Raw genomic sequence first — 18,550 nt, forward strand, 5'->3', positions numbered from 1 at the left:
CTGTTCATCAGCCTGTTATTTGGTCAGACCACTGAGCACCTACTGCTTTTTCTCTCTTCTGCCCCTGTAAAACCACGCTGTGTCTCACACACAAAACAGAGTTTTCTCCCTGTCATGGATCAGACCCTTGGCTTCACCACTCAAACATTCCATCAAAACCAGATAGGACTGTACAGTTTCTGATAAGTCTTGGCTTAGTCTTTTGCCGTCCCTCCCCACCAGGTTCAACAGACAGCTGCCACAGATGATAGAGAATGGAGTCCCACAGGACTCTCTAGATGAACACTACCTGACTTACTCAGTTCTTCCTGACCTGTCAGACTCCTTCTGGCCTTATCGGAGCAATGCCATCTTCTCACCTGAGGACGTGGATGTGTCTTATGCTCGGGATGTAACCAGTGAGTATTTTCTTGTGATAGAACTCCACCTATATGCCCAGGTAGACTCTGTACGCTTCGTACTCCCCACCTCTGGGGTGCTGAGGTTTGTCATCCCTGTTGGAAGCGCTGTAGACAGTGATTTGGATGAGACTCTGTGGTAGAGTTTTAAGTACAGACATCAGGTGGGTCAGGGAGCTCTCATTCATTTTTTGGCTCCGGGCTTGTCTCTGTCACCCTGACCCCAGTATCAGGCATTTGACACAAAGCACTTGTGACAACTCTCAACCACCTCAGCTGGAAATCCACAGGAGGTGTCTGTCAGAACTCGTTTGGAGCCAGTGTGTTGTTCCCCGCAATGAGTTAAATTTTTGTCAATGTTCGTGGCCTCTCCAGAAGTGATGACAGACTTGCCTCTTTATAAGGAGAGGTGATTTCCATCATGTGTTTTACTGCGCTCAGCCCCAGTCTCCCTTTTCTCGATGTTGGCAGGTCTTAGCTAAGATGGTATCTGACACCAAGACAGACACAACTGTCCCATTGCCTTGCTTGGATGTTTCCATGAAGTAAGGCTGGGCTCTGGCAGTTCCTCCAGCTTCAAATGGTCATGGTTTCTGTGTAGCACCAAAGATTCTTTTTGATTTGAAGGTTAATAGATTTCACTGGGCTTCCCTGGTGGCTCAGATGGTAAAGAATCTGCCCGCAATGCAGGAGACCCAGGTTCAATCCCTGTATCATGAAGATCCTCTGGACAAGAGAATGGCACCCACTCTAGTATTCTTGGGTGGAGAATTCAATGGACAGAGAGGAGCCTGGTGGGCTATAGTCCATGCGGTCACAAAGAGACCGCCACTACTGAGCGGCTAACGCTTTCACAATTCATCCATCACTCTAGTCTCAAGTATAAATTCCTCTAAACCATCAACAACCACATAGTCTGATGGGACCAAGCAGCACTATAGAAATAATTCTAGAAAATAACTCAGCTCATTTTCTAGCATCTCTGTGGAAAATACATTTTTAAGTGCTTCTACAGACTCAGAACGAAGGCTGTTGGGAGAGATACCAGATCAATCAGCAAATTTCCTCGATGGGTCTGGAAGCAGTCCAGTCTAATTCTCATACGACTTAAGTGTCCTAGAATATCTTTGCTAAAGAATTATGTTCTTGCAATTAGAATATTAAGGTCCCTGTTGTATATGTGTTTCCTGAGTAGATATGTGTGAGATCTGATTTGCTTCTCATGACCTGCTGTCTCTGAATTTCCTACTAGACAATGAAAACGATCACAAGCAAGTGAGTGGACAAGAGCTCTCATTTCCCAGGTAATTTGAAAATCTGTGGGCTGTGAATGTCAGTGGTGACAGCAGGAGACCTCAGATCCAGAGAAAAATAGAAAGTACTCTATGTAACTCTTTCATCTATTCATGCAGCAGCAAGTATCTCTTTAGTAGTGTTGTCTATTTATGTTTCACAAGTTTGTGCGTTTCAGTTTTTCAATCCTTCAAGTTTAGTAATGTACAGTGAGTTGTCCCAGGTGAAATAACTAAACCTGGGAGTTCCTGTATTCGTGTGTTTTCTCCTGAGTGGTTAAAGTAGGGTGAGAGACTATGGGTCTTACACTGGTTTGGCATCAGCATGTTGGTAAATATTTGATTTCAAGGGAGGAAAATCGAACGATATTCATATTACAACAAAATATTGAAAAAAATAGTTCTTGAAGGCAGAATATCTAGTCTATACCTCCTTTTTCTCCAACTCTGAAAAACTGATCTTGAAGCTATATTTGTGCCAAGAAATATTTTAAAATTGAATGGAATAGAGTCCAAACTCAAACACATCTTTAACTTCTTAAAAGCTGTGTTCACTTGGACACAGGATATCCAGATCAATACAATCTGTGCAGAAAAGTCTGAACCACTGTCCCTGCCTTCTGTGTGTGCTGGGGGTGGTGACGTTAGCATGTAGGGAAAATTCCATCTCCTCCTTCAACCGCTGGTTGTGTGCCCAGTGCCCAGAGAACCTGCTGTCTCTCTCCTACCCCATGGCACCCACACTCCACTCCACATCAGGAGGAGTTACTTCCCTCCTTAAGGGGACTGCCCTTTTGCTTTCTGTGAGCAAACTCAATGCCTGTCATGAAAACCAGCCAGATAGCTTGGGGTCGAATCCTCTTAATTTTCTGTCATCCCTTCTCCACCTGACACAGCGTGAACTTGCTGGATGTTGAAAAGCAGGTGGTGTTCCAGCAATCCCAAGATGAATGTGTTTCAGTACCTTCCACTCTCCAGGAAGGTTCTGCCTGCAACCAGCCTTCCAGTGATGGAAAATTTGCATTTGATGAAGAGAATGTGGAGTCTGCCATGGATGGAGCCTGTGGTTGCTCTCATGCTGAAGAGGATGAAATTTCGACTGGTCTCCCAGGTAGTCTTCGATATATCTGTTAGTCTACTCTGGGAGAATGATCCCGTTTGATAGACCCTATGCTTCCATACTGAAGCCTGATTTGAACCAGACTCTATAGTTGCATTTAAAATGAGACATTCTATGAATGAACTTTTCTAAGTTCCCTGTCATGGTTGTCCCTGGGGTAAACCACTCTACCCAAGGTGGTCCAGCCAGACTCACCTGAACCTTAGCAATTGTGGCACAGGAGGTACAAAGGCTTCCTAATTTTGAATGAACCTCTTATCTCACAGGAAATGCTTTAATTGTCATTTCTGGGTAATGTCCCTGCGTTCCTACACCTGTCCAAGGCTTTTTGCAGTCTTGTTTATTTCTTTGGAGATGTCACGACTTTCGTTCACGTCTATCAACCCATAGCCTCTCTCTTTTCCTTGGACTTATCTTGTTCGAAGTTTCTGATAGCAGAAGGTAATGCGCACTGTCAGTTTTTGGTATGTTTCTCTGAGGTAACGGAAAAGGCAATGGGAACCCACTCCAGTACTCTTGCCTGGAAAATCCCATGGATGGAGTAGCCTGGTAGGCTCCATGGGGTCGCGAAGTCCATGGGGACACGACTGTGCGACTTCTCTTTCACTTTTCACTTTCATGCATTGAGAAGGAAATGGCAACCCCCTCCAGTGTCTTGCCTGGAGAATCCCAGTGACGGGGGATCCTGGTGGTCTGCCGTCTATGAGGTCGCACAGACGGACACGACTGAAGCGACTTAGCAGCAGCAGCAGCAGCTCTGAGGGAAGACAGGGCCCTGGAACTTCCCAACCTGATGAATGGCCTCTGTTTGCAGCTTTGAGATTCATTTGACTTGATGGTGTGTGGATTCCACTCCCATTTAATCTCAGTGTGAAATCACTTATCCCATTAATAAACAACATTTCAGATGAAAAAAGCCTGAGTATTATAGCAGGCTGAGGATATAATTAAGTTGTTCCCCAGGAACTGTGGGGAAAAGGATATATTTAGCTGTTTGCACAGACTAGGGATCAGGATACTCTGCCGATGACATATCATCTCAAGGAAATTTGTCCAACGGCTCAAGAAGGAAACCCAGTGCCTTCTTCTGAGGCTCATTCTAGGGCCTCCTGGATTATTTCTGTCTCAATAGCCTGTTACCACATTCTGAAGATAGGCACAGGATTGGGCGTTTTGGAAAGGCATTTGCCTGACATAACTCTTCTGTTAATTTCTTTGCAGAAAACCAGAATGGTCACGATGACCTGAAAGGAGCAGCGGTTGTGGCCCCGAGGTAATTTTGAATATCTGTGGGCTCCTGTACAGTGATAACCTCTGCAGTCCTCTGATCCGGGGAAAGACAGAAAGTGCTGAATGTATTGTGTCGTCAGTTTTGCCCACCACTATTATTCTTTTTCATAATGTTCTCTGCTTTCACTGTGGTACTTATATTGTTTCCAATTTCTTATTTACTGGTCAAGTTTCAAACCCAAGTCAGTCGACCCAGGTGAACTAAGTCAGAGTGATTTTTTTGCACTCAATTTTTCTATCAGGTGTGGTTTCTAGAGTGAGATGCATATCTGCTATATGTTTGGTGTTAGCATGCTGGCATGTGTGTCATAGTAATGTCAATGCCATGTAAGTGGAAGTGTGAAAGCCACTACTCCGTGTCCCTGTATGTGAGGCGTGACTGTACCATCACAGAGAAATCTGTCTGTTCATCAGCCTGTTATTTGGTCAGACCACTGAGCACCTACTGCTTTTTCTCTCTTCTGCCCCTGTAAAACCACGCTGTGTCTCACACACAAAACAGAGTTTTCTCCCTGTCATGGATCAGACCCTTGGCTTCACCACTCAAACATTCCATCAAAACCAGATAGGACTGTACAGTTTCTGATAAGTCTTGGCTTAGTCTTTTGCCGTCCCTCCCCACCAGGTTCAACAGACAGCTGCCACAGATGATAGAGAATGGAGTCCCACAGGACTCTCTAGATGAACACTACCTGACTTACTCAGTTCTTCCTGACCTGTCAGACTCCTTCTGGCCTTATCGGAGCAATGCCATCTTCTCACCTGAGGACGTGGATGTGTCTTATGCTCGGGATGTAACCAGTGAGTATTTTCTTGTGATAGAACTCCACCTATATGCCCAGGTAGACTCTGTACGCTTCGTACTCCCCACCTCTGGGGTGCTGAGGTTTGTCATCCCTGTTGGAAGCGCTGTAGACAGTGATTTGGATGAGACTCTGTGGTAGAGTTTTAAGTACAGACATCAGGTGGGTCAGGGAGCTCTCATTCATTTTTTGGCTCCGGGCTTGTCTCTGTCACCCTGACCCCAGTATCAGGCATTTGACACAAAGCACTTGTGACAACTCTCAACCACCTCAGCTGGAAATCCACAGGAGGTGTCTGTCAGAACTCGTTTGGAGCCAGTGTGTTGTTCCCCGCAATGAGTTAAATTTTTGTCAATGTTCGTGGCCTCTCCAGAAGTGATGACAGACTTGCCTCTTTATAAGGAGAGGTGATTTCCATCATGTGTTTTACTGCGCTCAGCCCCAGTCTCCCTTTTCTCGATGTTGGCAGGTCTTAGCTAAGATGGTATCTGACACCAAGACAGACACAACTGTCCCATTGCCTTGCTTGGATGTTTCCATGAAGTAAGGCTGGGCTCTGGCAGTTCCTCCAGCTTCAAATGGTCATGGTTTCTGTGTAGCACCAAAGATTCTTTTTGATTTGAAGGTTAATAGATTTCACTGGGCTTCCCTGGTGGCTCAGATGGTAAAGAATCTGCCCGCAATGCAGGAGACCCAGGTTCAATCCCTGTATCATGAAGATCCTCTGGACAAGAGAATGGCACCCACTCTAGTATTCTTGGGTGGAGAATTCAATGGACAGAGAGGAGCCTGGTGGGCTATAGTCCATGCGGTCACAAAGAGACCGCCACTACTGAGCGGCTAACGCTTTCACAATTCATCCATCACTCTAGTCTCAAGTATAAATTCCTCTAAACCATCAACAACCACATAGTCTGATGGGACCAAGCAGCACTATAGAAATAATTCTAGAAAATAACTCAGCTCATTTTCTAGCATCTCTGTGGAAAATACATTTTTAAGTGCTTCTACAGACTCAGAACGAAGGCTGTTGGGAGAGATACCAGATCAATCAGCAAATTTCCTCGATGGGTCTGGAAGCAGTCCAGTCTAATTCTCATACGACTTAAGTGTCCTAGAATATCTTTGCTAAAGAATTATGTTCTTGCAATTAGAATATTAAGGTCCCTGTTGTATATGTGTTTCCTGAGTAGATATGTGTGAGATCTGATTTGCTTCTCATGACCTGCTGTCTCTGAATTTCCTACTAGACAATGAAAACGATCACAAGCAAGTGAGTGGACAAGAGCTCTCATTTCCCAGGTAATTTGAAAATCTGTGGGCTGTGAATGTCAGTGGTGACAGCAGGAGACCTCAGATCCAGAGAAAAATAGAAAGTACTCTATGTAACTCTTTCATCTATTCATGCAGCAGCAAGTATCTCTTTAGTAGTGTTGTCTATTTATGTTTCACAAGTTTGTGCGTTTCAGTTTTTCAATCCTTCAAGTTTAGTAATGTACAGTGAGTTGTCCCAGGTGAAATAACTAAACCTGGGAGTTCCTGTATTCGTGTGTTTTCTCCTGAGTGGTTAAAGTAGGGTGAGAGACTATGGGTCTTACACTGGTTTGGCATCAGCATGTTGGTAAATATTTGATTTCAAGGGAGGAAAATCGAACGATATTCATATTACAACAAAATATTGAAAAAAATAGTTCTTGAAGGCAGAATATCTAGTCTATACCTCCTTTTTCTCCAACTCTGAAAAACTGATCTTGAAGCTATATTTGTGCCAAGAAATATTTTAAAATTGAATGGAATAGAGTCCAAACTCAAACACATCTTTAACTTCTTAAAAGCTGTGTTCACTTGGACACAGGATATCCAGATCAATACAATCTGTGCAGAAAAGTCTGAACCACTGTCCCTGCCTTCTGTGTGTGCTGGGGGTGGTGACGTTAGCATGTAGGGAAAATTCCATCTCCTCCTTCAACCGCTGGTTGTGTGCCCAGTGCCCAGAGAACCTGCTGTCTCTCTCCTACCCCATGGCACCCACACTCCACTCCACATCAGGAGGAGTTACTTCCCTCCTTAAGGGGACTGCCCTTTTGCTTTCTGTGAGCAAACTCAATGCCTGTCATGAAAACCAGCCAGATAGCTTGGGGTCGAATCCTCTTAATTTTCTGTCATCCCTTCTCCCCCTGACACAGCGTGAACTTGCTGGATGTTGAAAAGCAGGTGGTGTTCCAGCAATCCCAAGATGAATGTGTTTCAGTACCTTCCACTCTCCAGGAAGGTTCTGCCTGCAACCAGCCTTCCAGTGATGGAAAATTTGCATTTGATGAAGAGAATGTGGAGTCTGCCATGGATGGAGCCTGTGGTTGCTCTCATGCTGAAGAGGATGAAATTTCGACTGGTCTCCCAGGTAGTCTTCGATATATCTGTTAGTCTACTCTGGGAGAATGATCCCGTTTGATAGACCCTATGCTTCCATACTGAAGCCTGATTTGAACCAGACTCTATAGTTGCATTTAAAATGAGACATTCTATGAATGAACTTTTCTAAGTTCCCTGTCATGGTTGTCCCTGGGGTAAACCACTCTACCCAAGGTGGTCCAGCCAGACTCACCTGAACCTTAGCAATTGTGGCACAGGAGGTACAAAGGCTTCCTAATTTTGAATGAACCTCTTATCTCACAGGAAATGCTTTAATTGTCATTTCTGGGTAATGTCCCTGCGTTCCTACACCTGTCCAAGGCTTTTTGCAGTCTTGTTTATTTCTTTGGAGATGTCACGACTTTCGTTCACGTCTATCAACCCATAGCCTCTCTCTTTTCCTTGGACTTATCTTGTTCGAAGTTTCTGATAGCAGAAGGTAATGCGCACTGTCATTTTTTGGTATGTTTCTCTGAGGTAACGGAAAAGGCAATGGGAACCCACTCCAGTACTCTTGCCTGGAAAATCCCATGGATGGAGTAGCCTGGTAGGCTCCATGGGGTCGCGAAGTCCATGGGGACACGACTGTGCGACTTCACTTTCACTTTTCACTTTCATGCATTGAGAAGGAAATGGCAACCCCCTCCAGTGTCTTGCCTGGAGAATCCCAGCGACGGGGGATCCTGGTGGTCTGCCGTCTATGAGGTCGCACAGACGGACACGACTGAAGCGACTTAGCAGCAGCAGCAGCAGCTCTGAGGGAAGACAGGGCCCTGGAACTTCCCAACCTGATGAATGGCCTCTGTTTGCAGCTTTGAGATTCATTTGACTTGATGGTGTGTGGATTCCACTCCCAGTTAATCTCAGTGTGAAATCACTTATCCCATTAATAAACAACATTTCAGATGAAAAAAGCCTGAGTATTATAGCAGGCTGAGGATATAATTAAGTTGTTCCCCAGGAACTGTGGGGAAAAGGATATATTTAGCTGTTTGCACAGACTGGGGATCAGGATACTCTGCCGATGACATATCATCTCAAGGAAATTTGTCCAACGGCTCAAGAAGGAAACCCAGTGCCTTCTTCTGAGGCTCATTCTAGGGCCTCCTGGATTATTTCTGTCTCAATAGCCTGTTACCACATTCTGAAGATAGGCACAGGATTGGGCGTTTTGGAAAGGCATTTGCCTGACATAACTCTTCTGTTAATTTCTTTGCAGAAAACCAGAATGGTCACGATGACCTGAAAGGAGCAGCGGTTGTGGCCCCGAGGTAATTTTGAATATCTGTGGGCTCCTGTACAGTGATAACCTCTGCAGACCTCTGATCCGGGGAAAGACAGAAAGTGCTGAATGTATTGTGTCGTCAGTTTTGCCCACCACTATTATTCTTTTTCATAATGTTCTCTGCTTTCACTGTGGTACTTATATTGTTTCCAATTTCTTATTTACTGGTCAAGTTTCAACCCCAAGTCAGTCGACCCAGGTGAACTAAGTCAGAGTGATTTTTTTGCACTCAATTTTTCTATCAGGTGTGGTTTCTAGAGTGAGATGCATATCTGCTATATGTTTGGTGTTAGCATGCTGGCATGTGTGGCATAGTAATGTCAATGCCATGTAAGTGGAAGTGTGAAAGCCACTACTCCGTGTCCCTGTATGTGAGGCGTGACTGTACCATCACAGAGAAATCTGTCTGTTCATCAGCCTGTTATTTGGTCAGACCACTGAGCACCTACTGCTTTTTCCCTCTTCTGCCCCTGTGAAACCACGCTGTGTCTCACACACAAAACAGAGTTTTCTCCCTGTCATGGATCAGACCCTTGGCTTCACCACTCAAACATTCCATCAAAACCAGATAGGACTGTACAGTTTCTGATAAGTCTTGGCTTAGTCTTTTGCCGTCCCTCCCCACCAGGTTCAACAGACAGCTGCCACAGATGATAGAGAATGGAGTCCCACAGGACTCTCTAGATGAACACTACCTGACTTACTCAGTTCTTCCTGACCTGTCAGACTCCTTCTGGCCTTATCGGAGCAATGCCATCTTCTCACCTGAGGACGTGGATGTGTCTTATGCTCGGGATGTAACCAGTGAGTATTTTCTTGTGATAGAACTCCACCTATATGCCCAGGTAGACTCTGTACGCTTCGTACTCCCCACCTCTGGGGTGCTGAGGTTTGTCATCCCTGTTGGAAGCGCTGTAGACAGTGATTTGGATGAGACTCTGTGGTAGACTTTTAAGTACAGACATCAGGTGGGTCAGGGAGCTCTCATTCATTTTTTGGCTCCGGGCTTGTCTCTGTCACCCTGACCCCAGTATCAGGCATTTGACACAAAGCGCTTGTGACAACTCTCAACCACCTCAGCTGGAAATCCACAGGAGGTGTCTGTCAGAACTCGTTTGGAGCCAGTGTGTTGTTCCCCGCAATGAGTTAAATTTTTGTCAATGTTCGTGGCCTCTCCAGAAGTGATGACAGACTTGCCTCTTTATAAGGAGAGGTGATTTCCATCATGTGTTTTACTGCGCTCAGCCCCAGTCTCCCTTTTCTCGATGTTGGCAGGTCTTAGCTAAGATGGTATCTGACACCAAGACAGACACAACTGTCCCATTGCCTTGCTTGGATGTTTCCATGAAGTAAGGCTGGGCTCTGGCAGTTCCTCCAGCGTCAAATGGTCATGGTTTCTGTGTAGCACCAAAGATTCTTTTTGATTTGAAGGTTAATAGATTTCACTGGGCTTCCCTGGTGGCTCAGATGGTAAAGAATCTGCCCGCAATGCAGGAGACCCAGGTTCAATCCCTGTATCATGAAGATCCTCTGGACAAGAGAATGGCACCCACTCTAGTATTCTTGGGTGGAGAATTCAATGGACAGAGAGGAGCCTGGTGGGCTATAGTCCATGCGGTCACAAAGAGACCGCCACTACTGAGCGGCTAACGCTTTCACAATTCACCCATCACTCTAGTCTCAAGTATAAATTCCTCTAAACCATCAACAACCACATAGTCTGATGGGACCAAGCAGCACTATAGAAATAATTCTAGAAAATAACTCAGCTCATTTTCTAGCATCTCTGTGGAAAATACATTTTTAAGTGCTTCTACAGACTCAGAACGAAGGCTGTTGGGAGAGATACCAGATCAAGCAGCAAATTTCCTCGATGGGTCTGGAAGCAGTCCAGTCTAATTCTCATACGACTTAAGTGTCCTAGAATATCTTTGCTAAAGAATTATGTTCTTGCAATTAGAATATTAAGGTCCCTGTTGTATATGTGTTTCCTGAGTAGATATGTGTGAGATCTGATTTGCTTCTCATGACCTGCTGTCTCTGAATTTCCTACTAGACAATGAAAACGATCACAAGCAAGTGAGTGGACAAGAGCTCTCATTTCCCAGGTAATTTGAAGATCTGTGGGCTGTGAATGTCAGTGGTGACAGCAGGAGACCTCAGATCCAGAGAAAAATAGAAAGTACTCTATGTAACTCTTTCATCTATTCATGCAGCAGCAAGTATCTCTTTAGTAGTGTTGTCTATTTATGTTTCACAAGTTTGTGCGTTTCAGTTTTTCAATCCTTCAAGTTTAGTAATGTACAGTGAGTTGTCCCAGGTGAAATAACTAAACCTGGGAGTTCCTGTATTCGTGTGTTTTCTCCTGAGTGGTTAAAGTAGGGTGAGAGACTATGGGTCTTACACTGGTTTGGCATCAGCATGTTGGTAAATATTTGATTTCAAGGGAGGAAAATCGAACGATATTCATATTACAACAAAATATTGAAAAAAATAGTTCTTGAAGGCAGAATATCTAGTCTATACCTCCTTTTTCTCCAACTCTGAAAAACTGATCTTGAAGCTATATTTGTGCCAAGAAATATTTTAAAATTGAATGGAATAGAGTCCAAACTCAAACACATCTTTAACTTCTTAAAAGCTGTGTTCACTTGGACACAGGATATCCAGATCAATACAATCTGTGCAGAAAAGTCTGAACCACTGTCCCTGCCTTCTGTGTGTGCTGGGGGTGGTGACGTTAGCATGTAGGGAAAATTCCATCTCCTCCTTCAACCGCTGGTTGTGTGCCCAGTGCCCAGAGAACCTGCTGTCTCTCTCCTACCCCATGGCACCCACACTCCACTCCACATCAGGAGGAGTTACTTCCCTCCTTAAGGGGACTGCCCTTTTGCTTTCTGTGAGCAAACTCAATGCCTGTCATGAAAACCAGCCAGATAGCTTGGGGTCGAATCCTCTTAATTTTCTGTCATCCCTTCTCCCCCTGACACAGCGTGAACTTGCTGGATGTTGAAAAGCAGGTGGTGTTCCAGCAATCCCAAGATGAATGTGTTTCAGTACCTTCCACTCTCCAGGAAGGTTCTGCCTGCAACCAGCCTTCCAGTGATGGAAAATTTGCATTTGATGAAGAGAATGTGGAGTCTGCCATGGATGGAGCCTGTGGTTGCTCTCATGCTGAAGAGGATGAAATTTCGACTGGTCTCCCAGGTAGTCTTCGATATATCTGTTAGTCTACTCTGGGAGAATGATCCCGTTTGATAGACCCTATGCTTCCATACTGAAGCCTGATTTGAACCAGACTCTATAGTTGCATTTAAAATGAGACATTCTATGAATGAACTTTTCTAAGTTCCCTGTCATGGTTGTCCCTGGGGTAAACCACTCTACCCAAGGTGGTCCAGCCAGACTCACCTGAACCTTAGCAATTGTGGCACAGGAGGTACAAAGGCTTCCTAATTTTGAATGAACCTCTTATCTCACAGGAAATGCTTTAATTGTCATTTCTGGGTAATGTCCCTGCGTTCCTACACCTGTCCAAGGCTTTTTGCAGTCTTGTTTATTTCTTTGGAGATGTCACGACTTTCGTTCACGTCTATCAACCCATAGCCTCTCTCTTTTCCTTGGACTTATCTTGTTCGAAGTTTCTGATAGCAGAAGGTAATGCGCACTGTCAGTTTTTGGTATGTTTCTCTGAGGTAACGGAAAAGGCAATGGGAACCCACTCCAGTACTCTTGCCTGGAAAATCCCATGGATGGAGTAGCCTGGTAGGCTCCATGGGGTCGCGAAGTCCATGGGGACACGACTGTGCGACTTCACTTTCACTTTTCACTTTCATGCATTGAGAAGGAAATGGCAACCCCCTCCAGTGTCTTGCCTGGAGAATCCCAGCGACGGGGGATCCTGGTGGTCTGCCGTCTATGAGGTCGCACAGACGGACACGACTGAAGCGACTTAGCAGCAGCAGCAGCAGCTCTGAGGGAAGACAGGGCCCTGGAACTTCCCAACCTGATGAATGGCCTCTGTTTGCAGCTTTGAGATTCATTTGACTTGATGGTGTGTGGATTCCACTCCCAGTTAATCTCAGTGTGAAATCACTTATCCCATTAATAAACAACATTTCAGATGAAAAAAGCCTGAGTATTATAGCAGGCTGAGGATATAATTAAGTTGTTCCCCAGGAACTGTGGGGAAAAGGATATATTTAGCTGTTTGCACAGACTGGGGATCAGGATACTCTGCCGATGACATATCATCTCAAGGAAATTTGTCCAACGGCTCAAGAAGGAAACCCAGTGCCTTCTTCTGAGGCTCATTCTAGGGCCTCCTGGATTATTTCTGTCTCAATAGCCTGTTACCACATTCTGAAGATAGGCACAGGATTGGGCGTTTTGGAAAGGCATTTGCCTGACATAACTCTTCTGTTAATTTCTTTGCAGAAAACCAGAATGGTCACGATGACCTGAAAGGAGCAGCGGTTGTGGCCCCGAGGTAATTTTGAATATCTGTGGGCTCCTGTACAGTGATAACCTCTGCAGACCTCTGATCCGGGGAAAGACAGAAAGTGCTGAATGTATTGTGTCGTCAGTTTTGCCCACCACTATTATTCTTTTTCATAATGTTCTCTGCTTTCACTGTGGTACTTATATTGTTTCCAATTTCTTATTTACTGGTCAAGTTTCAACCCCAAGTCAGTCGACCCAGGTGAACTAAGTCAGAGTGATTTTTTTGCACTCAATTTTTCTATCAGGTGTGGTTTCTAGAGTGAGATGAATATCTGCTATATGTTTGGTGTTAGCATGCTGGCATGTGTGGCATAGTAATGTCAATGCCATGTAAGTGGAAGTGTGAAAGCCACTACTCCGTGTCCCTGTATGTGAGGCGTGACTGTACCATCACAGAGAAATCTGTCTGTTCATCAGCCTGTTATTTGGTCAGACCACTGAGCACCTACTGCTTTTTCTCTCTTCTGCCTCTGTAAAACCACGCTGTGTCTCACACACAAAACAGAGTTTTCTCCCTGTCATGGATCAGACCCTTGGCTTCACCACTCAAACATTCCATCAAAACCAGAAAGGACTGTACAGTTTCTGATAAGTCTTGGCTTAATCTTTTGCCGTCCCTCCCCTCCAGGTTCAACAGACAGCTGCCACAGATGATAGAGAATGGAGTCCCACAGGACTCTCTAGATGAACACTACCTGACTTACTCAGTTCTTCCTGACCTGTCAGACTCCTTCTGGCCTTATCGGAGCAATGCCATCTTCTCACCTGAGGACGTGGATGTGTCTTATGCTCGGGATGTAACCAGTGAGTATTTTCTTGTGATAGAACTCCACCTATATGCCCAGGTAGACTCTGTACGCTTCGTACTCCCCACCTCTGGGGTGCTGAGGTTTGTCATCCCTGTTGGAAGCGCTGTAGACAGTGATTTGGATGAGACTCTGTGGTAGACTTTTAAGTACAGACATCAGGTGGGTCAGGGAGCTCTCATTCATTTTTTGGCTCCGGGCTTGTCTCTGTCACCCTGACCCCAGTATCAGGCATTTGACACAAAGCGCTTGTGACAACTCTCAACCACCTCAGCTGGAAATCCACAGGAGGTGTCTGTCAGAACTCGTTTGGAGCCAGTGTGTTATTCCCCGCAATGATTTAAATTTGTGTCAATGTTCGTGGCCTCTCCAGAAGTGATGACAGACTTGCCTCTTTATAAGGACAGGTGATTTCCATCATGTGTTTTACTGCGCTCAGCCCCAGTCTCCCTTTTCTCGATGTTGGCAGGTCTTAGCTAAGATGGTATCTGACACCAAGACAGATACAACTGTCCCATTGCCTTGCTTGGATGTTTCCATGAAGTAAGGCTGGGCTCTGGCAGTTCCTCCAGCTTCAAATGGTCATGGTTTCTGTGTAGCACCAAAGATTCTTTTTGATTTGAAGGTTAATAGATTTCACTGGGCTTCCCTGGTGGCTCAGATGGTAAAGAATCTGCCCGCAATGCAGGAGACCCAGGTTCAATCCCTGTATCATGAAGATCCTCTGGACAAGAGAATGGCACCCACTCTAGTATTCTTGGGTGGAGAATTCAATGGACAGAGAGGAGCCTGGTGGGCTATAGTCCATGCGGTCACAAAGAGACCGCCACCACTGAGCGGCTAACGCTTTCACAATTCACCCATCACTCTAGTCTCAAGTATAAATTCCTCTAAACCATCAACAGCCACATAGTCTGATGGGACCAAGCAGCACTATAGAAATAATTCTAGAAAATAACTCAGCTCATTTTCTAGCATCTCTGTGGAAAATACATTTTTAAGTGCTTATACAGACTCAGAACAAAGGCTGTTGGGAGAGATACCAGATCAAGCAGCAAATTTCCTCGATGGGTCTGGAAGCAGTCCAGTCTAATTCTCATATGACTTAAGTGTCCTAGAATATCTTTGCTAAAGAATTATGTTCTTACAATTAGAATATTAAGGTCCCTGTTGTATATGTGTTTCCTGAGTAGATATGTGTGAGATCTGATTTGCTTCTCATGACCTGCTGTCTCTGAATTTCCTACTAGACAATGAAAACGATCACAAGCAAGTGAGTGGACAAGAGCTCTCATTTCCCAGGTAATTTGAAGATCTGTGGGCTGTGAATGTCAGTGGTGACAGCAGGAGACCTCAGATCCAGAGAAAAATAGAAAGTACTCTATGTAACTCTTTCATCTATTCATTCAACAGCAATTATCTCTTTAATAGTGTTGTCTATTTATGTTTCACAAGTTTGTGCGTTTCAGTTTTTGAATCCTTCAAGTTTAGTAATGTACAGTGGGTTGACCCTTGTCAAATAACTAAACCTGGGAGTTGCTGTATTCGTGTGTTTTCTCCTGAGTGGTTAAAGTAGGGTGAGAGCCTATGGGTCTTACACTGGTTTGGCATCAGCATGTTGGTAAATATTGGATTTCAAGGGAGGAAAAGAGAACGATATTCATATTACAACAAAATGTTGAAACAAATAGTTCTTGAAGGCAGAATATCTATTCTATACCTCCTTTTTCTCCAACTCTGAAAAACTGATTTTGAAGCTATATTTGTGCCAATAAAAAATTTTAAATTGAATGGCATACAGTCCAAACTCAAGCACTTCTTTAACTTCTTAAAAGCTGTGTTCACTTGGACTCAGGATATCCAGATCAATACAATCTGTGCAGAAAAAAACTTTGAACCACTGTCCCTGTCTTCCGGGTGTGCTGGCGGTGGTGACGTTAGCATGTACGGAAAATTCCATCTCCTCCTTCAACCGCTGGTTGTGTGCCCAGTGCCCAGAGAACCTGCTGTCTCTCTCCCACCCCATGGCACCCACACTCCACTCCACATCAGGAGGAGTTACTTCCCTCCTTAAGGGGACTGCCCTTTTGCTTTCTGTGAGCAAACTCAATGCCTGTCATGAAAACCAGCCAGATAGCTTGGGGTCGAATCCTCTTAATTTTCTGTCATCCCTTCTCCATCTGACACAGCGTGAACTTGCTGGATGTTGAAAAGAAGGTGGTGTTCCAGCAATCCCAAGATGAATGTGTTTCAGTACCTTCCACTCTCCAGGAAGGTTCTGCCTGCAACCAGCCTTCCAGTGATGGAAAATTTGCATTTGATGAAGAGAATGTGGAGTCTGCCATGGATGGAGCCTGTGGTTGCTCTCATGCTGAAGAGGATGAAATTCCGACTGGTCTCCCAGGTAGTCTTCGATATATCTGTTAGTCTCCACTTGGAGAATGATCCCATTTGATAGACCCTGCATTTAAAATGAGACATTCTATGAATGAACTTTTCTAAGTTCCCTGTCATGGTTGTCCCTTGGGTAAACCACTCTACCCAAGGAGGTCCAGCCAGACTCACATGAACCTTAGCAATTGTGGCACAGGAGGTACAAAGGCTTCTTAATTTAGAATGAACCTCTTATCTCACAGGAAATGCTTTAATTGTCATTTCTGGGTAATGTCCCTGCGTTCCTACACCTGTCCAAGGCTTTTTGCAGTCTTGTTTATTTCTTTGGAGATGTCACGACTTTCGTTCACGTCTATCAACCCATAGCCTCTCTCTTTTCCTTGGACTTATCTTGTTCGAAGTTTCTGATAGCAGAAGGTAATGCGCACTGTCAGTTTTTGGTATGTTTCTCTGAGGTAACGGAAAAGGCAATGGGAACCCACTCCAGTACTCTTGCCTGGAAAATCCCATGGATGGAGTAGCCTGGTAGGCTCCATGGGGTCGCGAAGTCCATGGGGACACGACTGTGCGACTTCACTTTCACTTTTCACTTTCATGCATTGAGAAGGAAATGGCAACCCCCTCCAGTGTCTTGCCTGGAGAATCCCAGCGACGGGGGATCCTGGTGGTCTGCCGTCTATGAGGTCGCACAGACGGACACGACTGAAGCGACTTAGCAGCAGCAGCAGCAGCTCTGAGGGAAGACAGGGCCCTGGAACTTCCCAACCTGATGAATGGCCTCTGTTTGCAGCTTTGAGATTCATTTGACTTGATGGTGTGTGGATTCCACTCCCATTTAATCTCAGTGTGAAATCACTTATCCCATTAATAAACAACATTTCAGATGAAAAAAGCCTGAGTATTATAGCAGGCTGAGGATATAATTAAGTTGTTCCCCAGGAACTGTGGGGAAAAGGATATATTTAGCTGTTTGCACAGACTAGGGATCAGGATACTCTGCCGATGACATATCATCTCAAGGAAATTTGTCCAACGGCTCAAGAAGGAAACCCAGTGCCTTCTTCTGAGGCTCATTCTAGGGCCTCCTGGATTATTTCTGTCTCAATAGCCTGTTACCACATTCTGAAGATAGGCACAGGATTGGGCGTTTTGGAAAGGCATTTGCCTGACATAACTCTTCTGTTAATTTCTTTGCAGAAAACCAGAATGGTCACGATGACCTGAAAGGAGCAGCGGTTGTGGCCCCGAGGTAATTTTGAATATCTGTGGGCTCCTGTACAGTGATAACCTCTGCAGTCCTCTGATCCGGGGAAAGACAGAAAGTGCTGAATGTATTGTGTCGTCAGTTTTGCCCACCACTATTATTCTTTTTCATAATGTTCTCTGCTTTCACTGTGGTACTTATATTGTTTCCAATTTCTTATTTACTGGTCAAGTTTCAAACCCAAGTCAGTCGACCCAGGTGAACTAAGTCAGAGTGATTTTTTTGCACTCAATTTTTCTATCAGGTGTGGTTTCTAGAGTGAGATGCATATCTGCTATATGTTTGGTGTTAGCATGCTGGCATGTGTGTCATAGTAATGTCAATGCCATGTAAGTGGAAGTGTGAAAGCCACTACTCCGTGTCCCTGTATGTGAGGCGTGACTGTACCATCACAGAGAAATCTGTCTGTTCATCAGCCTGTTATTTGGTCAGACCACTGAGCACCTACTGCTTTTTCTCTCTTCTGCCCCTGTAAAACCACGCTGTGTCTCACACACAAAACAGAGTTTTCTCCCTGTCATGGATCAGACCCTTGGCTTCACCACTCAAACATTCCATCAAAACCAGATAGGACTGTACAGTTTCTGATAAGTCTTGGCTTAGTCTTTTGCCGTCCCTCCCCACCAGGTTCAACAGACAGCTGCCACAGATGATAGAGAATGGAGTCCCACAGGACTCTCTAGATGAACACTACCTGACTTACTCAGTTCTTCCTGACCTGTCAGACTCCTTCTGGCCTTATCGGAGCAATGCCATCTTCTCACCTGAGGACGTGGATGTGTCTTATGCTCGGGATGTAACCAGTGAGTATTTTCTTGTGATAGAACTCCACCTATATGCCCAGGTAGACTCTGTACGCTTCGTACTCCCCACCTCTGGGGTGCTGAGGTTTGTCATCCCTGTTGGAAGCGCTGTAGACAGTGATTTGGATGAGACTCTGTGGTAGACTTTTAAGTACAGACATCAGGTGGGTCAGGGAGCTC

General features: G+C 44.9%; 1 protein-coding gene and 1 long non-coding RNA gene across 2 annotated transcripts in view; one reads left to right on the top strand and one right to left on the bottom strand.

Moving 5' to 3' along the window:
* The window catches only part of LOC145504749 (NBPF family member NBPF19-like), a 251,607-nt gene that overhangs the window by 206,735 nt on the left and 26,322 nt on the right, over positions 1-18,550 (top strand). The window contains exons 89-105 of the mRNA XM_081486056.1: positions 223-398; positions 1,651-1,702; positions 2,587-2,801; positions 4,032-4,083; positions 4,726-4,901; positions 6,154-6,205; positions 7,090-7,304; positions 8,535-8,586; positions 9,229-9,404; positions 10,657-10,708; positions 11,593-11,807; positions 13,038-13,089; positions 13,732-13,907; positions 15,160-15,211; positions 16,099-16,313; positions 17,501-17,552; positions 18,195-18,370. Coding sequence (XP_081342182.1) covers positions 223-398; positions 1,651-1,702; positions 2,587-2,801; positions 4,032-4,083; positions 4,726-4,901; positions 6,154-6,205; positions 7,090-7,304; positions 8,535-8,586; positions 9,229-9,404; positions 10,657-10,708; positions 11,593-11,807; positions 13,038-13,089; positions 13,732-13,907; positions 15,160-15,211; positions 16,099-16,313; positions 17,501-17,552; positions 18,195-18,370 — 2,156 coding nt within the window. The remainder of the gene's footprint in view (positions 1-222; positions 399-1,650; positions 1,703-2,586; positions 2,802-4,031; positions 4,084-4,725; positions 4,902-6,153; positions 6,206-7,089; positions 7,305-8,534; positions 8,587-9,228; positions 9,405-10,656; positions 10,709-11,592; positions 11,808-13,037; positions 13,090-13,731; positions 13,908-15,159; positions 15,212-16,098; positions 16,314-17,500; positions 17,553-18,194; positions 18,371-18,550) is intronic.
* The window catches only part of LOC145504771 (uncharacterized), a 375,749-nt gene that overhangs the window by 130,624 nt on the left and 226,575 nt on the right, over positions 1-18,550 (bottom strand). The gene's annotated exons all lie outside the window — the stretch shown is intronic.

The sequence above is a fragment of the Giraffa tippelskirchi genome, chromosome 5 (assembly GCF_054371585.1).
Source record: "Giraffa tippelskirchi isolate mGirTip1 chromosome 5, T2T-mGirTip1v1.2.pri, whole genome shotgun sequence".
Taxonomy (NCBI): domain Eukaryota; kingdom Metazoa; phylum Chordata; class Mammalia; order Artiodactyla; family Giraffidae; genus Giraffa; species Giraffa tippelskirchi.